The sequence below is a fragment of the Callionymus lyra genome, chromosome 16 (genome assembly GCF_982586985.1).
Source record: "Callionymus lyra chromosome 16, fCalLyr1.hap1.1, whole genome shotgun sequence".
NCBI classification, from domain to species: domain Eukaryota; kingdom Metazoa; phylum Chordata; class Actinopteri; order Syngnathiformes; family Callionymidae; genus Callionymus; species Callionymus lyra.
In genome coordinates, this window is record NC_141833.1 from 11,346,451 (window position 1) to 11,367,201 (window position 20,751).

Below are 20,751 nucleotides of genomic sequence, written 5' to 3' on the forward strand. Positions count from 1 at the left end.
TCCATTGATAAATAACAGTTGAAGGTGTTTTCCTCTGACTTTTCACGTCCTGAGGCTCGAATTTAATTAATATAGTTTGTCATGTTGTCATAGCTTTGAGGCACAGACATGAAGTTTGTTTTCTTCATCAATAGATAACTCAAGTGTATTCAGTGTCATCTTTAAGTGACTCATCACTTTACTTGTGGTCTTACATGTAGATCGATTCACAAGGTCATGAGGTTCAGCGCCTTTCTATTGCACGCAACACAACCTTGTGGAGACAGCGCCACCTCTAAAAGTTCCTACTTTTGTTTTGCTCTTGAGATGCGCATGGTCCTCCACAAACCTCAACAGTGAACCTTAAATGCTTTACTACAGATTATTGTGGGGTTGTGGGTCTGTAGTGATGTGTTTAAAAGTCTTAGATGAACTTTAATCTAGTAAGTAAAACAGAAACTATTATAAACCTGTAAGCATGTAAACTAGAATGATAAAACATGACAACCTCAGAGCCATAAACACCCACACACATGCGCACGCACGCACACACACACACACATACTCAAACACACACACACAATTAGCCCAAAGTGATCATGAACAAAAATATTGGATGGATAAATAGATGGATGATTAATGGGTGGATGTATAAAATTGATGATAAATTAATGGATGTATGTATAAAATTAACGATCAATTAATGGAGGGATGAATGGATGGATAAATAGATGGATGAATAATTGATGAATGGATAAAATTAATGATCTATTGGTTAGACGGACAGACTAAACCAGCAAATAAGTCATTGTTCCTGAACGGTTTTTAAAGATTGTGGATGGAGATGAAAACATCTTTCTGAGTTGTTTTGCTAACAGAAAGACATGAAAAGCCGACCATCATTGCATCCTTGGCAACCATCATCAAATAACACACTTTTGTTTTGACCTTTCTTGTTCAGCCATCTGTTGCCACATATGATTCCAGCATTGGTTGGATCTCGCATGAACGAATCATTTAACCAACGCAATTATTAGTAACCGCTTTCTGTTTCCTATCACTCACAAGAGTCGTGCAACCACATCATTCTGGCAACCAGCCCAACCAGCTCTTATCTTTATTGCTGCCATTAGGGACATCTGTTTCGTGCAGTTTTGTTATGCTTCATGCTGTGTTCAATTACATAATATGTTCTCAAGGCTGTACAATTATGAGCACACTGCGGGGTCACATGACGGGGGTTGATCACATATCCTTATATTATTAGGAGTATAGAGAATGAACGTCATCGCAATTGAGTTCTTTTCTCTTCCACCACTTCAAAGATGGTAGGAAAACACAAACAGCCGATACGATCTCCAAATCTCACAGGAGCTGCTGCTCTTTTTTCATTTCATTAATTCCACAAGACTAGCGTTTGACGGGCGAGCAAATTTGGATAAGCAAGAAACTATCTCACACGACAGACGCTGCTTCTTTCTCATCTTATCCTGATTGTGTCAGTTGAGTCTCAGTGTGTGTTAATGAATAAATCTCCATGAAGATGCTTCGGGAGCCTTTGATTTCTACACCATCTGGTATTCCAGACAGGAATTACAAGCTTTTTATTCGGAATTCAAGAATACCTGATTTTCTGAAATCATTTTTTTAATCCACGTATATACCTGTATAGCAACTTTTCTCAGTCAGTAGTGATGGATGCCTGAGAGGAAAAGAGAGAAGCATCTATACCCACTCACTCAACACACACATTATCAGTAACATAATACTGCTAGCGGTATAGATTTATTATCTTTATTGTTGTTCTTTCTACTGATTTCACCGTCTCAAAGTGCATGTGTGTGTTATCTTACAGGACTTTTCAATCAGCTCTCTGGAAAGATAAATGCTGCGAATACAAGTAATCAGCAGCATTACAAAATGATGGTTTGTATCCATAAATCAACCCTTATTTCTCTGCTTTATCTAGTTTATTCACCAGTATAAAACAATAATCGTTTTTTTCATTATAATCAGTCAATAAATTTATATAGGAGGGCTTATCAGTGGCTTAATGATAATGCTGATGTACTTAAATTGACTTAAGAGATTGTGGGTGGATGTCAGCGTGACACAATGAGTGAAATGAAAGCAGCGAATAACAACTGAAACCTTCACTATACAGCAGTGGAATCTGCGTCTGAACGTTGGCTTCTTTAATCTCTGTGTTTCTCTAGCACCCTCTTCTGGCCATTAGTGACAATACAACTGCACAGTTTAAATACGACTGCATAATAATAATTATAAATAAACTTTGCTTTTCTTGGCACAAAATGACCTATTTATGTTATAGACTTTCCTGTACGGCTACTAGGACATTCAGGCAGAGAAACAGAAGTTTTTGCCCGTTTTCGGTAGAATATTATTATTTGGAAATATGGATGGACAAAGGGTAATTGATTATGAAAGTGTCTTTTATGTTTATTTGTATTGCTGGGTTCAAAATCACGCTTATAGGGTCGGAGTTTGAATCATTTTACTCTTTGATAAAAGCATTAGTCATACAGGTACTATGTAAATAAAGTAATACCATCTCTACCACTACCAAAGCTACTACATTGATCAAGTCTTGAATTTATCATTGCAAAATATGTTTCCTTATCATTTTTATCCCATTTATTAAAAAAAAACACAAGACTGACAAGTGATGATAAAATCATACTGTGACAGAACATTTAAAAAAATTGAAATTGTGAGATCTTGGTTCCTGTGTCCTTGTACAAGGCTGTTACTATTTTTAGCACAATGATCAACCAATTTTTACGCCATTTTGGGGGAGACTAACTCAATCAAAACATTAGATCCAATTCAGTAATTATAAGTTTGCTCGAAATTCAGCAAAAGGAATCTACCGCAGAAACCAAGAGAGGAGTTGAAAGTTATATTCAAATTTTAGATAATAAAATAATTAAAAATCGCTTTACAGCATAATACACTTAATGTATTGTTTTATTAATATTGGCAATACAGTAATCATTGGTATATTTAAGAAATTTAATTTAATTATTATTAATTATTGGTAGTATTAATAATTAAATAATAATATGGGTCGCACCATGAGTAATGCTGATGGAGTGACCTAAGATGCTTTCCCTCATTATTCAGGGAATTCTCCTTGTACTATAAACTTTGTGATAAGGACTTGGCTTTCATCACGCAGAGTCATGATGGAGAGGGTTTCCTCATCAACCTGATTGATCCTCCTGGTCATCTGTGGACTTCTCTGAGGTCATAGCTGCACTCAGGGTGACTGATGGGGTGCTGGTGGTGGTGAACTGTGTCTGAGGTACGACCCCAACTTTAAATGACCTTTGCTCCTCTGTCACAATTTTTTCATCAAGCTATAGGTGAGCGCATCAAGCCTGTTATGATGATGAACAAGATGGACTGGGCCTCGCTTGAACTTCAGCTGAATCATTGACCTTCCAGCACATCATTGAGAATGTTAACGTCATAATTGGAACGTATGGAAAGGATGACAGGCCCATGGGCAGATATTCATGTGAGTGATCTAATAACACCTCTTAGCATCTTCGACTAAAGAAACTTTAAGCCAAAAATGTCTGGGTGTGTTGATAATGATGTTAAAAACATACAAAAATTTAAACTATAGCTTTATTAACATGTTAAAATCATACACAAATGTAAAATATATCTTTATTAAGATGTTAAAAACACAAACAGATCTAAAGTACATCTTTATAAACAAGTAAAAAATGTAAAATATATCTTTATAGAGATGTTAAAAACATAAATGTAAACTACATCTTTATTAGAAGTAAGAAGATTACAAAAATGTAAATTATGTCTTTATAAAGATGTTAAAAACATACACAAATGTAAAATATATCTTTATAAAGATGTTAAAAACATACAAAAATGTAAAGTAAATCTTTAAAAAGAAGTTAAAAACTTACTAAAATGTAAAATATATCTTTATAGAGAAGTAAAAAAAACATACAAAAATGTAAAATATATCTTTATAAATAATTTAAAAACTTGCTAAAATCTAAAATCTATCTTTATAAACAAGTTAAAAACTTACTTAAAGTAAAATATATCTTTTTATAAATGTTGAAAAATATATAAACATATACACAACTGTAAAATATATCTTTATAAAGATCAGGTGACATCTAATTTGATCAACATGATTTAAATGTTATTGCCCAAACTAAACTTATGTCATTTAGTTTGTGAATTGTTTATCATTGATGTTTAACTATTTGAATTGAGTGTCAAAACGCTGGAGACTGAACTAAGTTCTCAGTCTTTATGTAACCAGTATAAAAAACCGAATCACCATTTATTGATTTAAGGCAAATTCCAATAACTAAGAAACATAAAAAAAAAATCAGGAACAAAGAAAAAACATGGTTGACCGTTATTTATAAATGCCACAGTAATACGAACCTAAAGGGAAATTTAGCACGTTTTTAACATTTTTACTGGTAACCATTACATCCCTATGTCCAAGTTTTCTATATTATTTTTTCATGTGGATGTTTTCACACATTTTCACAGACAAGTATTGAATACATAATATATATATCATTAATTATATTACATTACATTATATTAAAATGAAGGAAACTCTCCAAATACCTTGGTTTTGTCTCGGTCTAGAATAGATTCTCTCCAGTCATGATAACATCTTGGTATCGCTTGGTGTGATCTTGATTACAATACTACTAATTCATATTCCTTTCAATGTCCATTGAAGAGGGTCAAGTCGTGCAAACTCCTGTTTCAAGTCAAAGCATACCTGCCCGTTAGTTTGTTAACATCTTTTGAGTAGAGTTGGAGACACTTTGTTTCCCCTGAAGATTTCACTGCTGACCTACACAGCAGCAGTGGAAGTCAAACCTTCTCTGAGTGTATGTTTGATCTCTGGAAAATTCTTCCCGATGACCACTTGACACTGGACACAAAAATCTTTCAGATTGCCTCTGAAATAAAGACAGGTAAGGGCTGAAGAAGCTGTCTCCAGCCTGGATTCTCACCTAGAAAATTGTTCAAATATGAGGTAGAAGAACACAGAGTTCATATTCTCTGGACATTTGAAACAATGCTCCTTCTGAACCCCATTTCACTGCAATTGGGTTAACAATCAAATCACTTGACTTTTGTATCTCATTCCCATGCATCACCCTGGTCAATTTCCACAGCTCAGTGTCAAACTGCTGCAATGACAGCTGTTTAAATAGTCCAGAAAAAACATTAAAACTCTGGACAGATTATTTAGAATGAGACCTTATAAAGACATTTAATTTAATCACACCTTCATCCACATCGCGCTTCTTCAAGGACACGAATAACAAAAAAAAAGTCAACGCTTTACTCACTCTTTAATCAATAATTATTTCAAGTTACATATATATAATGTCAATAAATGCCACTTAAACGTACAACCTTCAGCTGTCCAAACCAGTGAGGAAAGTCCCTCCCACTCCAAAAGCAAAACAAAGCCTAAAGAGTTAGTGTGCATACACAAAACAAATAAACATATGCAAGGCCCAGAAGTGCAAGTTTTTTTTTTGTATAGGCATCTACCAAGCAAAGACACAGAATATCACAGAGTGTACTGGATGTAGAAACCTTAAAGATTTCAGCACAATATTTATAAGATAAATATGAAGCTTGGTGCGTGTCGTTGTCGACGGGATGAGATGTGTTGACATGAAAGTTACAGTTGGTGGGAAACAATGATTTGCTGCTCCAAACAGTCACTGAGCTCTTTACTTGGTAATTCTATGAAATCTACATTCATACATTGGCCTTGAAACTGTGGCGCACAGAATCAAACTTAACGTCGGACATCACAGCAGGATAATGTGTCAGACTCCTGCTCCTTCTTTCCTCTCCTTATGTAAAGTCCGTTTTCACTTATCACTACCACACACAGATAAAACGATGCTACCGAGAGAAGTAGTGACATATAAGGAGGAAAAGTGTATGACGTCTGACAGATTAGCCCCAGAGTTTGACTGCTAAGGTGCAACCCTGAATTGGGGTCAGGCTGTCACGCTGGACGGAAGACCTTCTGGTGGTGACTATGTGTAGAAGATGACCTCGGGAATCTGTCCGTCCTCTACCGATGTGCCGTTGTTGTTCCCTGCCGCGTAGCAGAAGGTGAAACAGGTCTTTGTGCCGGTGGTGGACGACTCGTGGGTCACCTTTCGCATTCCCTTCGTCCCGTAATGAGAGTCTGGACCCTAGAGGATTGACAGGGATGAACACATGAAGGTTTCAAGCTGAAACAGACTTTCTAAGCCATGAAGCTTTTTTTTTTTAATATTAATGAGATCTCAAAACAGATAATATTCCATTTCATGTCTAGGTTTTTATTGGTGTGTGTGAGTATGTGAGGGGGAGGTTATGACAAAACAAAAACAAAAAAGTATTATAGAAGTGTGGAAAAAAACATCTGGAAGACTATTTGAATTGACTATTCCACAGTTTGTATTTTAGAGATCTCCAATGTAGACAAGAATTTACTAAGACATCTGCCTTATAATGACACAGCAGATGCCTTTTTATGGGTAAGAAAAAATATTCAAAAAATAGATTTACTTTAATATGGCGAATTTTTTATTATTATTCCGTATTATATTGTTTAACATCCAATTAACAATACAATTTTGCAAGATCCTGGTGATGAGTATGTGAGGATGCAGTCGACTACAACAGCTTTTGTAATATTTGAGCATATTTTGCGTTTAAAACAAACGAAAGCAGCTATAAATTCTGCAACACCAGAGTCAAATACTCGGGCAATACTACAAATATATCCTTGATCCTAAAATATCACAATATCTACCAATATATTGTATCTTTTTGCCAACAAACACCCACAGTATTTACTGGAAAACTAGTTTGGGAAGTTTGGGACTTAACTTTTTAAATCCACTCAAATCCTGGTGCATTTTAAGTTTTTTCGCAAACACATAAGCAGCCTGTACTGAGACTTTGAGAGTGGAATGTTTACGATGACTCAACAGAAATTGAGCCTCAAGAAATGCACATTTACCATGTCCCTGTTTCAGAGAACCGAAATGAACCTTAAGATGTCACATGCCGGGAACTAACCTTAAGTGTAGCGCAGGCAGTGTAGTTAACGTTGGGTAGAATCTCCACTGGCTCTTTGAACATGACTCTGAAGGTGTTGGCTGACCCGTCACAGCTGAAGCCAGTGTCATTCTGGCCCAGAACTGTGTTGCTGTCTGTGTGGATGATCTGCAAACAAGGGAGAAAAATAATCATTCATTTTTAACACAGGAAACATTTCCAAGTATTTATTTTCTGGAGATTACCTGAATATTGACTTGGTAATCAGTGGGTCCATGTATAGATCCATATAGACCAAAACCAACAACAAATATCCTTCTGTTTACAGAGAACCTAAAAGTCCACAAAGCAAAAATGTAGGAAAATGTATTTCGAAATCACCAATACTGAAGATTCTTTCATTTACCACAAACAAGTGCGCCACACTTACATTAAAAGAGTCAATTACTAACCGAATGCGGTCACTTGTGCCACTGTAGCCCCAGCGACTCTCCACTTGTCCAAACCGTGTGATGCTACATTCCTTCCCGCGGAGGCAGCAGCGAGGCCGATCAATGAACTCTACTCGCGGTTTAGGGTTAACTGTAAAGTGAAGGAAGAGGCTGACCACCTCTCTATCCGAAAGAATACTTGACTGTGCTGGACCTGATGGGAACAGACATAGAACACATGAATTGAAGAACATTGAAACGGGTCCATGATCTTCTTCACCTGCAGCAAACTCCTCGATGGTCATGAGTGGGAACCGGATAAGTGTCAGGGCTTTTCCGAGGACCTTGCGTTTGTTTTCCGGTGTGGGCTGAAGCTGCTGCCGATGAGCTTCTGCCTCTGCCCAACGAACTGAAGCTCCGAAAAGACGCACCTCCCTCACGCCCAGAGTGTCCCTCTCTAAAACTGCCACCAGAGTGTCTGCAGGAGGAAGAAGGAAAGTTCTCTTTAGAAATGCATTTCCTCTCAACCGTGGCCACATTCGTACCCAGGTCTATGTCAGTGAAGCCCTCGGCAGCGAGAGCGTCCCCTGTGTTTTTATCAATGTTTTCAAGACAAAGGCTGGCAAGTTGTGGCTCATCAAACAATCGTGCCTGTCAATAGAAAACAAACAGGGTATGAGAGACAAAGAACCAATATTGATGCATTTAAAAGGCTATAACATGTAGAATATACGCAATAAAGCAGTGACACAAGTCGATCGTTACTGGACCGTCTGAAATGTGTTTTGTTTTATATATTGTATTTTCTCTATAGTAACATTAGCCTGTGACTCTTGACTCTTTAACAGTTTTTATCCAAATGTTGGTCCATGAATATATTAAACTGCTCCGCGTTGCTATTTAGGTTGGAGACCTGAGCTCTAGAGAACCTTGAGGAAGCTCAATGAAATAAGGAAGTGCAGATATGAAACAAAACACACACAAAATGCATCAATCATTGTTTTGCTGACCTGTGTAAGTAGCATAAAAGCATTGTCGGCTCTCAGGTTCTTTTTAAGAAACTCCACACAGTGAGCCTCCAGGGCAGGTACTGCATACTTCTTTGCTGTGTATAAAGTGGTCATAACAGTCTCCGGACCGATCTGGACTTCATCAGAGTACAGAAACCTGAGGTCAAGGAAACAGGAAACACAGTCAACTATTTTGTTGCATAACATGCATCTTACAGTACGCATTATGTATTGTCTGGTTTGATTCATTCAGCTTCAATACATACAGTAATATGTGTTGGTGGGAAGAACTAAGATTAAGTAGGTATGTGTGTATTTGCCACTTCCTTGACATGGGCAGTGGTCAATCAGCATGTTTCACTTTTGATCACACAAACTGCTGCTGGACCACAATATTCCCCGTTCAACTGTTCATAAAGAATTTCAAACTTTTCCAATTGACCAAGTATATGCACAAAAAACTCTGACAACATTTTCCAAGTTTTTACTCGACAAAACTCTTATTATCTACATTATACATTTATCTGCGAGTCTGCCAAATATATTTTATCGATTCGCACATTGTTTATTTTGGGACCCGCTGATTGCCTGGTCGCATGTAATCTCAAATTAATCTTGTAATTTAACGCCAATTATATGCATTGTATATCATAATGTTTCTTTGTTTTGCAAGCTTTTCAATCGCAACACCCTTATTAAAACGTGGTAAATATTAAGCAAGTTATGATCTTTTCAAAAGTTGGATTTAACAAAAAGGTCACACCTAAAACGTTGAACCCAATTGACTTAGTAGGAGATTGACTAGACAGTGCATTTTCACCAGATTTAATAATCGATAACTTTCTTAATATTTATCACATAAACATTACACTGGAATCATCTTAACAAGTCCTGCCAATTAGCACATAAAATAAGAAACTAGAAACCCATTAAAAATACGCCGTCACTGTGCTTTATGTTTCCATTACTGCATGTTTAAACAACTTATTGTTTGTTCAAAAAGGGCTATTAATTAATTTTTCTGTGCATTTTTTGAGTTACAAATGTTCTGATTTAACGTTAATTAATTGATTAAAAGTGATTACATCATTATAACATAAATAAACCTTTTTTGTGTTTCTTTGTTTGGCAAACTTTCCAATGATACAAACCTTTTTTTTTTTTAATCCGAGAAATTAAGAAAATTGATATTTTGAAAGTCGTATTTAAACCACTATTAAGAATGATATATTTATATCAGTTTTAATCCATACATTTCCTAGTATTTATCACATTTTACACAGATTCATAAGTTAAGACAACGAATAACGTCATGCTCTCGTTCGTTGTGATGCTCCGTGTAAAATAGATGTTGGGATGGAGCGAATGACTGACGCTTACTTCAGCAGAGCCAGAAAAGCAGCAGGCTCGACATCTGGAAGCTCAATTTCTGTTGAAGTCGTCGCCATCCCGCCGTTAAACATCGCATCAAACACTGCACTCCCAACAGCCAGAACAAACCTTGAACAACATTGACATCAGTCTCCGTTAGGTTGACAGGGATTACGGTAGACAACCGGGGGTCGTTATTCTCACCTGTGTGCAGGTATTCTTTGGACGCCCATCCCTTTACCCACCAGAAAGTGAACATCGCTTAGTACCTCATTGTTGAACAGGAATGCAAATCTTTCCTTCACGGTGCTCTTAGTCGCCTGCCAGTTGTACACAGGCTCCCTGTACACCAGCACGGACGCGGCAGCGGGCGTCGATGTCGGAGCAGCCCCTTGGGTCGCGTTAGAAGCCGCAATTGTAACCATGTTGGACGGCGTAGACATGGCTGCAACCGCGGCGGCGCCCACCGCAGCCGGCTGCTGCAAGGAGCCCTGCGCAGTCGGCGGCGCTCCGGACGAGACGCCGTTGCCGTCTCCGCCACCAGGCCCCAGCTGAGGGTTGGGGCGCCTGTTGGGCCCCTGCGCTCCCCCGACCGACCCGTTGGATGCCGGAACCGAGAAGACGCTGTTGCTCGGCTGACTGTTTCCCAACGGACCGGGGCCGGAGAAGTTAAGGCAAGGAGGCCTGCCACTGTTGTCTCCGGCTGCCATTTTGGACGTCGTAGGCGTAAACAACACACTTGTTCGTGGTTAAATGCCTGTGCAGTCCACAGGCGCACTGGCCTCTTCTGTCATCTAGTGTATTAGACTGGTATTACAGGTATTTGTTATTCTCACTGTGAGAGAAGTAAAACGCGTCTTAAATCTCAAATGATGACTGTAATACAAGGGAACACTGTATTGCATTCACCACATGTTATATAATACAGTGCATGATTTATTTATTTTTCAATTCAATTAGAATAGCAAATAGTACAAGCATATAATTAGTTCCCTCCCATGAGTCAATAGCCCAGGAATTACATGTCACCCATCCTCTAACCCAGAGTCGGCTGGGGAAGGTTATTCCGGATAGAATAATGTCTTGAAGAAACATTTAACACAACATTTATATCCGTTAATGCCTATGCTGAACCCCTATTCATTTACTTCTGTAACATTAACTATGACATACTTGAAATATAAAGATTATTGATAAAAAATATTATAGATTTTTGTTGCCAGACCATAGCATGAGCTCTAGAAATGTAAACACATTTTGAAATACATCAAGTTATATCATAGTAAAGTAGAGTAGAGTGAGCATACATAGTATGCTATACTATACTATTATGCACAGAAAAATATAGTACAGAATAGTATAGTATAGATGTGTGTACTGATATGATACATAGGCATGTATTGCAATATAGAGTACAGTAGAGTAGAATAGAGTAGAAATTAGAATATAATAATGTGCTAGTATAGTATAGTGTAGTGTAGTGTAGTATACATAGTATGCTATGCTATACTTTACTATACTGAACAGAATAATATAGTATAGTGTAGTATAGTATGGTACAGTACAGAACCATATGGTATGCTATGGTATGGTAGAGTGGAGTAGAGTAGAGAAGAGTAGAGTAGAGAGGTGTGTACTGACAAGAATATGGCCATACGATACAAAAGCAACGAAAGGGTGTATTGCAATACTGTAAGTTAAACAATATAGTAGAGTAGAGTAGAGTAGAAACTAGAATAGAATAATCTAGAACCATATAGTGCTGTGCTGTACTGTATTATAGTATATTATATGTATTATTACTGCTTACTATACTATACTATACTATACTATACTTTATTATTCTATTCTAGTTTTTGCTCTACTATTTTCTACTCTTCTCTACTCTACTATATTGTTGTACCTACAGTATTGCAATACACACCTCTATACCTGTACTATACTATAATACACCGTTCTGTACTGTATACAATACTATACTATGTTATGCTATACTATCTTTTACTATACAGTACATAATAGTATATTATAGTGTAGTATAGAATAGTGCAGTATAGTATAGTATAGTATAGAATAGTGCAGTATAGTATAGTATAGTATAGTATAGTATAGTATAGTATAGTTTGTTGCCAGGTCTGGATTACTGATGTTTTGTCACTGGGATTCTTCCTGAATCTTCCGGCCACCATTCTACGCTACATCATCGACGCAGGATGATTCAATGGATGCAATGAATGGAGCTCCACTCCGTCGCACTGTTTGTGAGCGCATGAATGGCTGCGACCAGTCTCTCCTCCGTTCACCTCTCCTCCCTCTCCACCTGCTCCCCATTAACTGGCGTGACGTCAGAGAGGCGCGGGGCGACGCTGATGGTAAAACAAGATGGCGGTGCGCGCAGGAGGAGCCGCGGCAGTCCGCTGAAGCAATGCAGAGGAGGAGAAGAGGGGGGCTAGGGTACCACTCCTGTCCTCCCAGGGAACGACAGCAACTTAGAAGAGGAGACGAGATGATAGCCGAGTGTTCGTTGCGGTTTCTCGGCGAGACTTTTCTCCTGTGAGCATCATACAAGCGGACCGACACATCCCGGAGAAGAGGTGGAGGACAGCCGGGGACGCTCCCGCCTCCAGCAGAGATGTCCCTACTATGTGTGGGAGGTAAGTCAGGAGATTTCTCACGTTTGGAGTCTACAATACTCTCAGAACGCTGTCATTCCTCGCGATAAAGTCGCGCGGAATTTCTGCTGAATCGTCATTTTATTTAAACCGTCCGAGCAAACACACACTTGTTTAAAAATACTTTTAACAACATGCGTATGAATGACATTTTGAAATGTTCCCAGCGTGATTCCTGTTCATGTATTCAAAACACACGCGAGCGCGTCGTGTGAATTGTCATCAGTAAAAAAATAACTTGTCCACAAATATTGCCACTACGTGTGTCCATCCGTGTGTGTCCTCCTCCTGCTTATCCATGCGAGGACATGCTGGAAAGGAGGGGGAAGGAGGAAAAGCCCCTGCCGCTGCCGCACAGCTGCCGCCGCGCCGCTGTGGTCGTGAGGGAATACTCGCTGCTCTTTCGGAGAAGCGCGTCATAGTCCACGTTGTTTTTTTTTCCTCCGAGCGATGCGTCATCTCTTCCCACACGACTCCACGCAAAAACACCTGATGACACTGAGCTGCGATGAAAAAGCATCTGCTGTGATTGCTCATAATGCAACATCACCCCTGCTTCCGGTTGGGCTTAAACCAATATTGATTATGTGCCCATCTGTTTATTAGATGTAAATGTTGCCTTTAGTTTTTTTCTCTTGCTCTTAAAAAGCATATTAATACATCTGTATGGTTAGAAAAAGAAGAACTTATGTTGGGAAGTTTTATTCTAATCTCATAGTTGGGGGTTTCTGTTAACCCCAGTCTCTGGTCAACACAAGGGATACCTCAAACACATTATTTGTCACCTTGACCTAGAGCAGGGGTGGGCAATTAAATTTCCTCTGGGGCCACATTATATACTGTGACTGTTGTGAGGGGCCGTCAATCCAAAGGAGAGGAGCGAAGAGCTAAACTATGACAGAAAAACTTTGAAAAAACAAAGCAAGTAAGAATAGTAAAGAAAGAAATATCAGCATAAAATAAACCTGGCTATGTCAAAACACTTGTATAAACCTTTCTAGTAAAATAATATGATGGGAAAATAACCTATTTCTGTAAATATGATGTCAATAATTTTGATTGGCAAGACATTTTCATAAAAGTAAAAACTAAAAAATCAGAAAGGAAAAAAAACATATATAATTATATATATTTAGAGTTGATACAATAATAAACTCAATATTAAATTGAAAGCTGTCGGAAATAATGTCTATAATAATAATAATAATAATACATTTATTTTATATGGCGCCTTTCAGGGCACTCAAGGTCGCCTAACAATCAGAAAACAATGCAAAAACACAATGAAAAACAAGTTAAAAAGCACAGAGCTTGCAGCAGATTTTCAGTCCATTGGTGAGTATGCCTGTCTAAATAAATGAGTTTTAAGGTGGGATTTGAAGGTGAGAAGTGAGTCCATATTTCTGATGTCCGGGGGAAGGCTGTTCCAGAGGCGTGGGGCGGAGCGGCTGAAAGCTCGAGCCCCCATGGTGGACAGACCATTCTCTATGTTCTACTCTGACTTCTTGAGGGCCGCATGGATACAGTCAAAGGGCCACATGTGGCCCCCGGGCCGCACTTTGCCCAGGTGTGACCTAGAGGGTGCACAAGGGTTTTGATCAAATCGACTACCAAAATGATTCAATACCAAAATCTACTGTAAATGTTGATAGGTTTTCTCTTCTGATATGGTAGCGTTAAAGGTGTAGTTCTTGGGAAATCCTGAAATGTGTGCACATATTGCACAAATAATAATAAAAGTACTTTAAATGCTTTACATGATGCCACCAGAATAGTTTTAATTAGACCGGATGGATGGTGGCCGCACAAAAAAAACAACATGTAGTGTTGTATATAGGTCAATGTCAACTGGGGATGAGATGTTTTGGTCGGAGACTCTTGAAGATGGAGGGTCAAGCATGTACTTAATGAGGAAATAATGAGGACGGCGGAGGATTGTTAGGACAGGTAGAGGTAGGAAGGGGCTCTCTGATGGGGAATACAGATGTTTTACTAGGTGTGCCACGATACCTAACTAACAAGTTAAAACAACATGTGTTTGGTGTTGAAAGTACTTAATCGATTGTAAATCAAATGTTTGCATATTAGATTGGCATAATTTTGTTCATCAAAAAATATTGAATCATAAATGAGTTTGCTAAATGAAGTTTTTTTCCCTCTCATTTTACTTTGGACTTTATAATAGCAGCATTTGCAGCAAAAATAGATTTAAAGTCACCTTTTTTCATTCATTCCCCCTCATTCCTTCCCACCATTCACCCACTAATGAATCCTGAGTCGTCTCTAAGTGTCATGAAGACCTTGAGCACTTTTCATTCACAAACGCAGGCTGCGGTTGTCGGTGGTGTGGAGGGACTACGAGAACTGGCAGAGAGCCTCCCTTCTGTTCTTGTTACATCATTCATGCTTACCTGACTGGAGCTATTTCTGGCCTCCGCAGCACTCGTGCCCTCTTAAGAAGGCTGAATTTAGTTTGTGCACCTGCCAGCAAAGCACAATTTAGGCAAAGACAATGATTGATTCTTAGATACTTCTCCGTGGATGCAAAGCATACATTCCAATCCACTTTGCAACATTTCCTGTCAGCGTTCGCAAGACAGCTGCAGATCTGCTTATCTATGCTACACTAAGAAGCCTCTAAATCATGTCCCAGACCGTGGCCAAAGTTTCCCTAGCCAGACCTCATTTTACATTCCTTGACAGTTCAAGTTGAAGGTTTTGCTGGATTTCCCGTTGGGCTTGCTTTCTTGGCATTCTCCTCACTTCTCCCTAAATGAGAATGTGCTGTGTCAGAGCTACAGCTGCATTTTGATCAAAAAAAAAGAAAAAAAGAAGGGCTCCCCAAGCATCATATCTCAGCCTCAGGTACTCTGTAGCGCCTTTTATGATTAAATCAAAAGATTTATGGGAAAGGTTGGTTAATCAGATGGTGATATATTGTTATAGCATTGACCTCTTTTTCTGGATCCAGGCTACTCACCATAACATACATTTCAGGCCATCGATTCTATGTTACAACCCTTCACATGATGTTGTTTATAGGTTAGGAGCAGACGTACGTTATACATGATGACGGGCCTTCCGTCTGCTTGAATACACGCAGTTGCTACAAAATATTGTTTGGGGAGGCTGTTTTTCATCACCACTCACTCTGTGACTGAGACGTATTGCAGGCTATTATTAAACTTCATCCTTTCACGGCCCGAAATCCAATTTATTTTTTATTGATCCTTCTCAAGTGTTAATATATATCCAGTGCTTTTTCAGTCTTGGCTGTAAAATAAAAAATAGTGACCTCCGCTGTATCTGATGGTTGCTGCAGACAACCGCTTTCACTGTGTTGTTTGTTCTACCTCAAGAAGGAAAGATAAATAAATACTGGGGGTTGTACAGATGTTTGGAGAAAGCCCAGCCATGTAAGTAGCAGAAGAATACCCAGGGATATTGGAGGAGTTGGATTTAGATGTTTTGATATAAACCAAAACTGTAACTTGTTCATTTAACTGTAATGCATTTCGAAGAAATAAATCCCCCCACTATAACTTGTTTTTGGCTGCACCAGGAAAGAGTTAGTCATCTACAAATATCAGTATGCTAATGTTTGCTGATGCAATCAATACAAGTGATAAATAAGGAGAGTAGTTTGTCCAAAATGTAGTCTGGAAAGGATCTATTAATAGGCAAGACTTGGGGAAACTGTAACCAAAAGTTTTTACTATACATGTGATAATGCGACCCTTTGCCTCTATTCTGTTTGTAAGTAATGATGTTTATATTGACAATTTGTGTCAGAAACTTTTCTATTAACCCTTTTGGAATATAGTGGCTTCATATCATATTTTCACCCACAACTACACTACCCAAATATAAAATATTCAAATATTATTTGAACGCTTAGATATCTTAAAATAAGTAAAATGCTGTTAAAAAAGCATGAAATGTCATGAACTTTTTGATATCCTAATTTTCTTCTTTTTTTTTTTTTTTTTTCACAAAAAATAAATAAAAGGTAGAATACAGAAACAAAGAAAGATCCCACCACCCACCATTGTAGAAAACCTCCCCGTGGTCTCGGAAACCAGACCCCCACCCATCTCTTCACAATCAGGGCTTGACAAAGACAGATAAATAAAATATAACAATGGTAAAACATTCTTATACATATATATACATAAAACAAATTAACTATAAATGGACAATGATGCATTGGTACATTGATACATTTTTACAAACAGACAAAAAAACTAAACAAACAATACTCCATACATATGATGGTAAAAACAAAAACAAATCCGAAACTGTTAATGTCTTATGTAAGGTTCAGTTCTTTAACATGCTGCATGAATGGGGACCAGGTTTCATGAAAATTCTCCAAACAATTAGACCGACTGTATTTTAATTTCTCTAACTGAAACATATTAACTAATGTGGACTGACATCCGGGTAGATTTTAGCAAGTCTATCATTTGAATAGTGCAAACGATGTAACACTTTAAATTGTATGAGACGTTCCTTTATGCAGTAAGATGACGAATGGATACACGCTAAGCTTTGCTGCAGAAACTTGCAGATAATTTAATGTTTAAATCTTGTTCCCAGGCCAGCTTAGTTTTATCCCATGACAGAGGTTTGACATTTTGCATTATCCTATATATTTTTTAAATATTACCTTTTATGTATGGATTTAAGGAAAGAATCTCATTGCATGTGTTTTTTAATTGCACAAGTTGAAATTTAAGCTGTTATTTATTGGCAAAACTTCTGACTTGGAGATATCTGAAGAAATTACTTTTATGAAGATTGTGTTTTGGTTTGGTTTGGAAAATGAATGGACTGTTTTGAATCAAGTCTTTTAAAAATACCAGTCCACTACTGTGCCAGACCTGGAAACCAGTGTCCATCTCGGATGGGGGGAAAAGATGATTATTCATTAAGGGGGAGAAAACGTACTTAGATCGTTTAAATTAAAATGTTTCTGAAATTAATTGATTGTATTATAAGTCATATTTTATAGTCAATTTTTAAGGGTTTGTCTATTGATTTTGATTTCATGGGCTCTCACAACGCTAGAACATAGTGTGGTCATGTACTAAACTTAATTGTGCATCCCTGGTCTATGATGAAGCCTGATCTCTCTCAGGGTGTGTGGATAGTAAAATGTCCTCAAACTCGTATAATGAACAGTTTTAGTTTTAGTAAGGCAAAATCAAACGGATCAGAAAAAATATACAATATTTTATGTAAAAAAGAATGTTGAAAAAACTGCGTTCTTTCTAAAGAACTTTACTAAAGGTTGTTTTATAAATCCTACGGAAGATAGAACCTAAGGGGGTTAAATCTGTTACTACCTGCATTGAGAGGGAGAGATGCTTGTGATGGACAAATGAATAAGAGACGGGTGTCTGTGTTTGTGTGTACCTTTTTAAGCTGCGTTAAGTGCAAATATTCTTTTTCTTTAATGGCTCTGTAAAATATGCTGTAAGATTTTGTTATTTATGTTTATAGAAAACAATATAGCTCCCAGGGGGGAAATTGGTTTTGAATCAACAGCCTGTGCACTTGATGCCACCTTTATGTGTTCACATATACTGTATGGGTCTTCATTACAGATGTGTGTGTGTGTGTGCACGGGTGTGCGTGTGTGTGTGTGTGTGTGTGTGTGTTAAAAAAAAACAGCAGTTAGCTGAACATTAAAAATGTATGCATGCGTTACGTCAGAGCTGGTGGAAAAAGGTTCTGCAGCGAAAGTGTCGGGATTTCATAGTGAAGGAAAAACTCATGTTTTATAAATATCAGCTATGGTGCTACATTTAAAGATGGTTTAGCAGTGAATATAAAGTGTATCTATTTGCATTAAGATGATGGACCTGTGTGTGATCTTGACTTCACTCTCTGTCTCCACAGTGAAGAAGGCCAAGCTGGATGGACCCCTAGGTAAGACGGAGGTAGATCAGGAGTGGCCTGAAGCATTTGTTTGTAATGCATTGTCTTCTTTTTTGTCTTCAGAAAAGTTCAACACTTATGTTACTCTTAAAGTGCAAAATGTGAAGAGCACAACCATCGCTGTCAGGGGCAACTTGCCCAGCTGGGAGCAAGACTTCATGTTGTGAGTCTTTCATCTTGTTCCCCCCCTCAGCTCGCGTTCTCACTCTCTGCCTTTCCATTGATCCTAGCCAACCAGCTCCTAGTTCCCTTCCTTGAGTATTTGTGTGTTCTTTTATCTTCTGCTCTTCATAAAACTTTCTCCCACCCCTCCTTTTTCACATTTTCATCCCAGGTGCCCTTTATCACTCTATTGCCTCTCATAGACTTTCCTCACCATGTCTGCACGTCCTCCTCCCACAACAACTGTCTCCTTCACTTTTTCATCTGCTCTCCTGTGGCAGATTTGCCCCTCTCATCCTTTTTTCTCAACCTTGGCTCTCTCCCAGCATCTCTTTCCTTTTCTTTGTCACTTCCTTTTTTCCACCTTGTTCTTCATCCTCTCTACCCCACCGCCTCATCATATTCTGCCAATGCTTCCCTTTTTCCTGTTTCTTTCCGACTGTTCTCCAGGTATTATCATCCTCCATTTAAATTAGTTTGTTTGAGCTTGCTTCAGTAAAATCACTGGAGTGAACGGCTTGTATTTGGGATGCAGTGCATGCTTGGCACTGAGAATGCAGAAGCATATGGTTGATAAATGAAGGAAAGCGTTTAGGACGTGGGCCGCAGAGACGGGATGACTGCAGAATCCGGAGCATAAGTATGATGTTCGGAGGCGTGGAGCTTTATTGCGGGGTTGCATCAGCGAGGCTCTTATGTAATGATGGGTTTCACGGAGCTGTCCCCTCCTTCACACTCCTTTCCCATGCCTTTAAATGACTTTGCCCCTCGACATCCCTGTTGTATCCTAAGTATCCATAAGTTAAATGGAAAATACAGGCTTTAGATTTTAATTAAAGCTCCTTCCCTTCAAATGCATCATAAAAAATTGCCTTCACAGCTCTTCTCATCTTGTTTCCTCTCATTCCTTCACTTGTTTCCTCTCTCTTCTCATTTGCCTCCCTCTATCTTGTGAATTCTTTATGTGACCTTCCATTAGATGTCTCGCTCGGCCACTGTGCATGTTCTATATTTAACTTTCTCTGCTTCTTTCCAGTGAAATCAACCGTTTAGACCTGGGCCTCACTGTGGAGGTGTGGAACAAAGGGTTGATCTGGGACACAATGGTAGGCACCGTGTGGATCCCCCTCCATAGCATCCGGCAGTCAAACGAGGTTTGTCATGATTATTACATATGGCAGGATGTTCATAATATGTATTTGCTCTGATGGTAGTGAGAAAAATCATAAACTAGGAAGCGTCTTTTTTCACGTTTAATGCACTAATATTGGCCAAATATTTAATTTTGTTTTTAGAAAATGAATGAATATTGTTGTATATTGTATTATCCTACATTATTGCAATATATCTCATTTAATTCTGGCTTCAGTCCCAATACAACCCATAAATATTCATATATATATATTTTTTTAATCTGTTAAGATTTCTGACACCTCCGTACCTTCGTATTCTCATGCATCAACAGGAAGGACCAGGCGAGTGGCTCACCCTGGACTCTCAGGTCATCATGACTGATAATGAGATCAGTGGCACCAAAGAGCCAACACTACACCTGGTCCTGCTCGACACTCGATTTGAGCTTCCTCTTGGTGAGATCCAACATCATTTCAAGAAGAAAAAAATCAATGTCACTCCTCAATTAGAATCAGTCACTGTCATGTGTGTGTGGGAACACTGTATATCGTCCTGGGAACACAATGTAAATAATTAAAATGGGTGCTGGTTCTGGCCGTGATAGATGAGCATCTGTATAATTAATCCGGCACTGATAATCAACATGACCTAGTTTGCTGTGAAATGTTACGAGCCAAGTGTGATTTCTCCTTTTCATCGATCAACCCCTTTCCGCGCACATTGATTTGGTGTCATTTTCTGTTTCCTCTCTCTGGTCAATACCGTACACCAGACACCTCTGTTTGTGGCCCCGTTCGATAAAAGGCGTAACACTTTCGACCCTCCTTGCCTATTCATTATCACGAGTCGAATTATTTTCCTTAGTGAAAATGACCTTTAATATCAGAGCCTGTATCTATTTATATCCTCAGGTGTGTATTTACAAATAAACACCCGGGTACA

General features: G+C 38.5%; 2 protein-coding genes across 2 annotated transcripts in view; one reads left to right on the top strand and one right to left on the bottom strand.

Annotated features, from left to right (window-relative positions):
* Positions 1-5,349: 5,349 nt before the first annotated feature.
* On the bottom strand, positions 5,350-10,647 carry LOC148063693 (BTB/POZ domain-containing protein 2-like). The gene is made up of 9 exons (XM_087811158.1): positions 10,103-10,647; positions 9,908-10,027; positions 8,528-8,684; positions 8,063-8,168; positions 7,798-7,995; positions 7,539-7,731; positions 7,332-7,419; positions 7,108-7,254; positions 5,350-6,233 (listed from the first exon to the last, which is right to left on the bottom strand). Exons 1-9 carry the CDS (start codon positions 10,606-10,608, stop codon positions 6,072-6,074), a joined length of 1,677 nt encoding a protein of 558 aa, XP_087667284.1. The 5' UTR covers positions 10,609-10,647; the 3' UTR covers positions 5,350-6,071.
* Positions 10,648-12,225: 1,578 nt separating this feature from the next.
* Positions 12,226-20,751, top strand: part of LOC148063694 (protein unc-13 homolog A) — a 28,647-nt gene continuing 20,121 nt past the window's right edge. Inside the window, exons 1-5 of the mRNA XM_087810469.1 lie at positions 12,226-12,552; positions 18,475-18,504; positions 18,577-18,676; positions 19,712-19,829; positions 20,141-20,264. Coding sequence (XP_087666595.1) covers positions 12,531-12,552; positions 18,475-18,504; positions 18,577-18,676; positions 19,712-19,829; positions 20,141-20,264 — 394 coding nt within the window. The 5' untranslated portion in view covers positions 12,226-12,530. The remainder of the gene's footprint in view (positions 12,553-18,474; positions 18,505-18,576; positions 18,677-19,711; positions 19,830-20,140; positions 20,265-20,751) is intronic.

What these genes read in the sequence shown, in the direction of transcription:
- LOC148063693 (XM_087811158.1), bottom strand. Translation starts at nt 10,608, where the DNA reads ATGGCAGCCGGAGACAACAGTGGCAGGCCTCCTTGCCTTAACTTCTCC. An exon ending in CTTTTATGCTACTTACACAG is followed by an intron (nt 8,169 to 8,527) that starts GTCAGCAAAACA and finishes TTCTATTGACAG; the next exon opens with GCACGATTGTTTGATGAGCC. An exon ending in CTGCCTGCGCTACACTTAAG is followed by an intron (nt 6,234 to 7,107) that starts GTTAGTTCCCGG and finishes TCAATCCTCTAG; the next exon opens with GGTCCAGACTCTCATTACGG.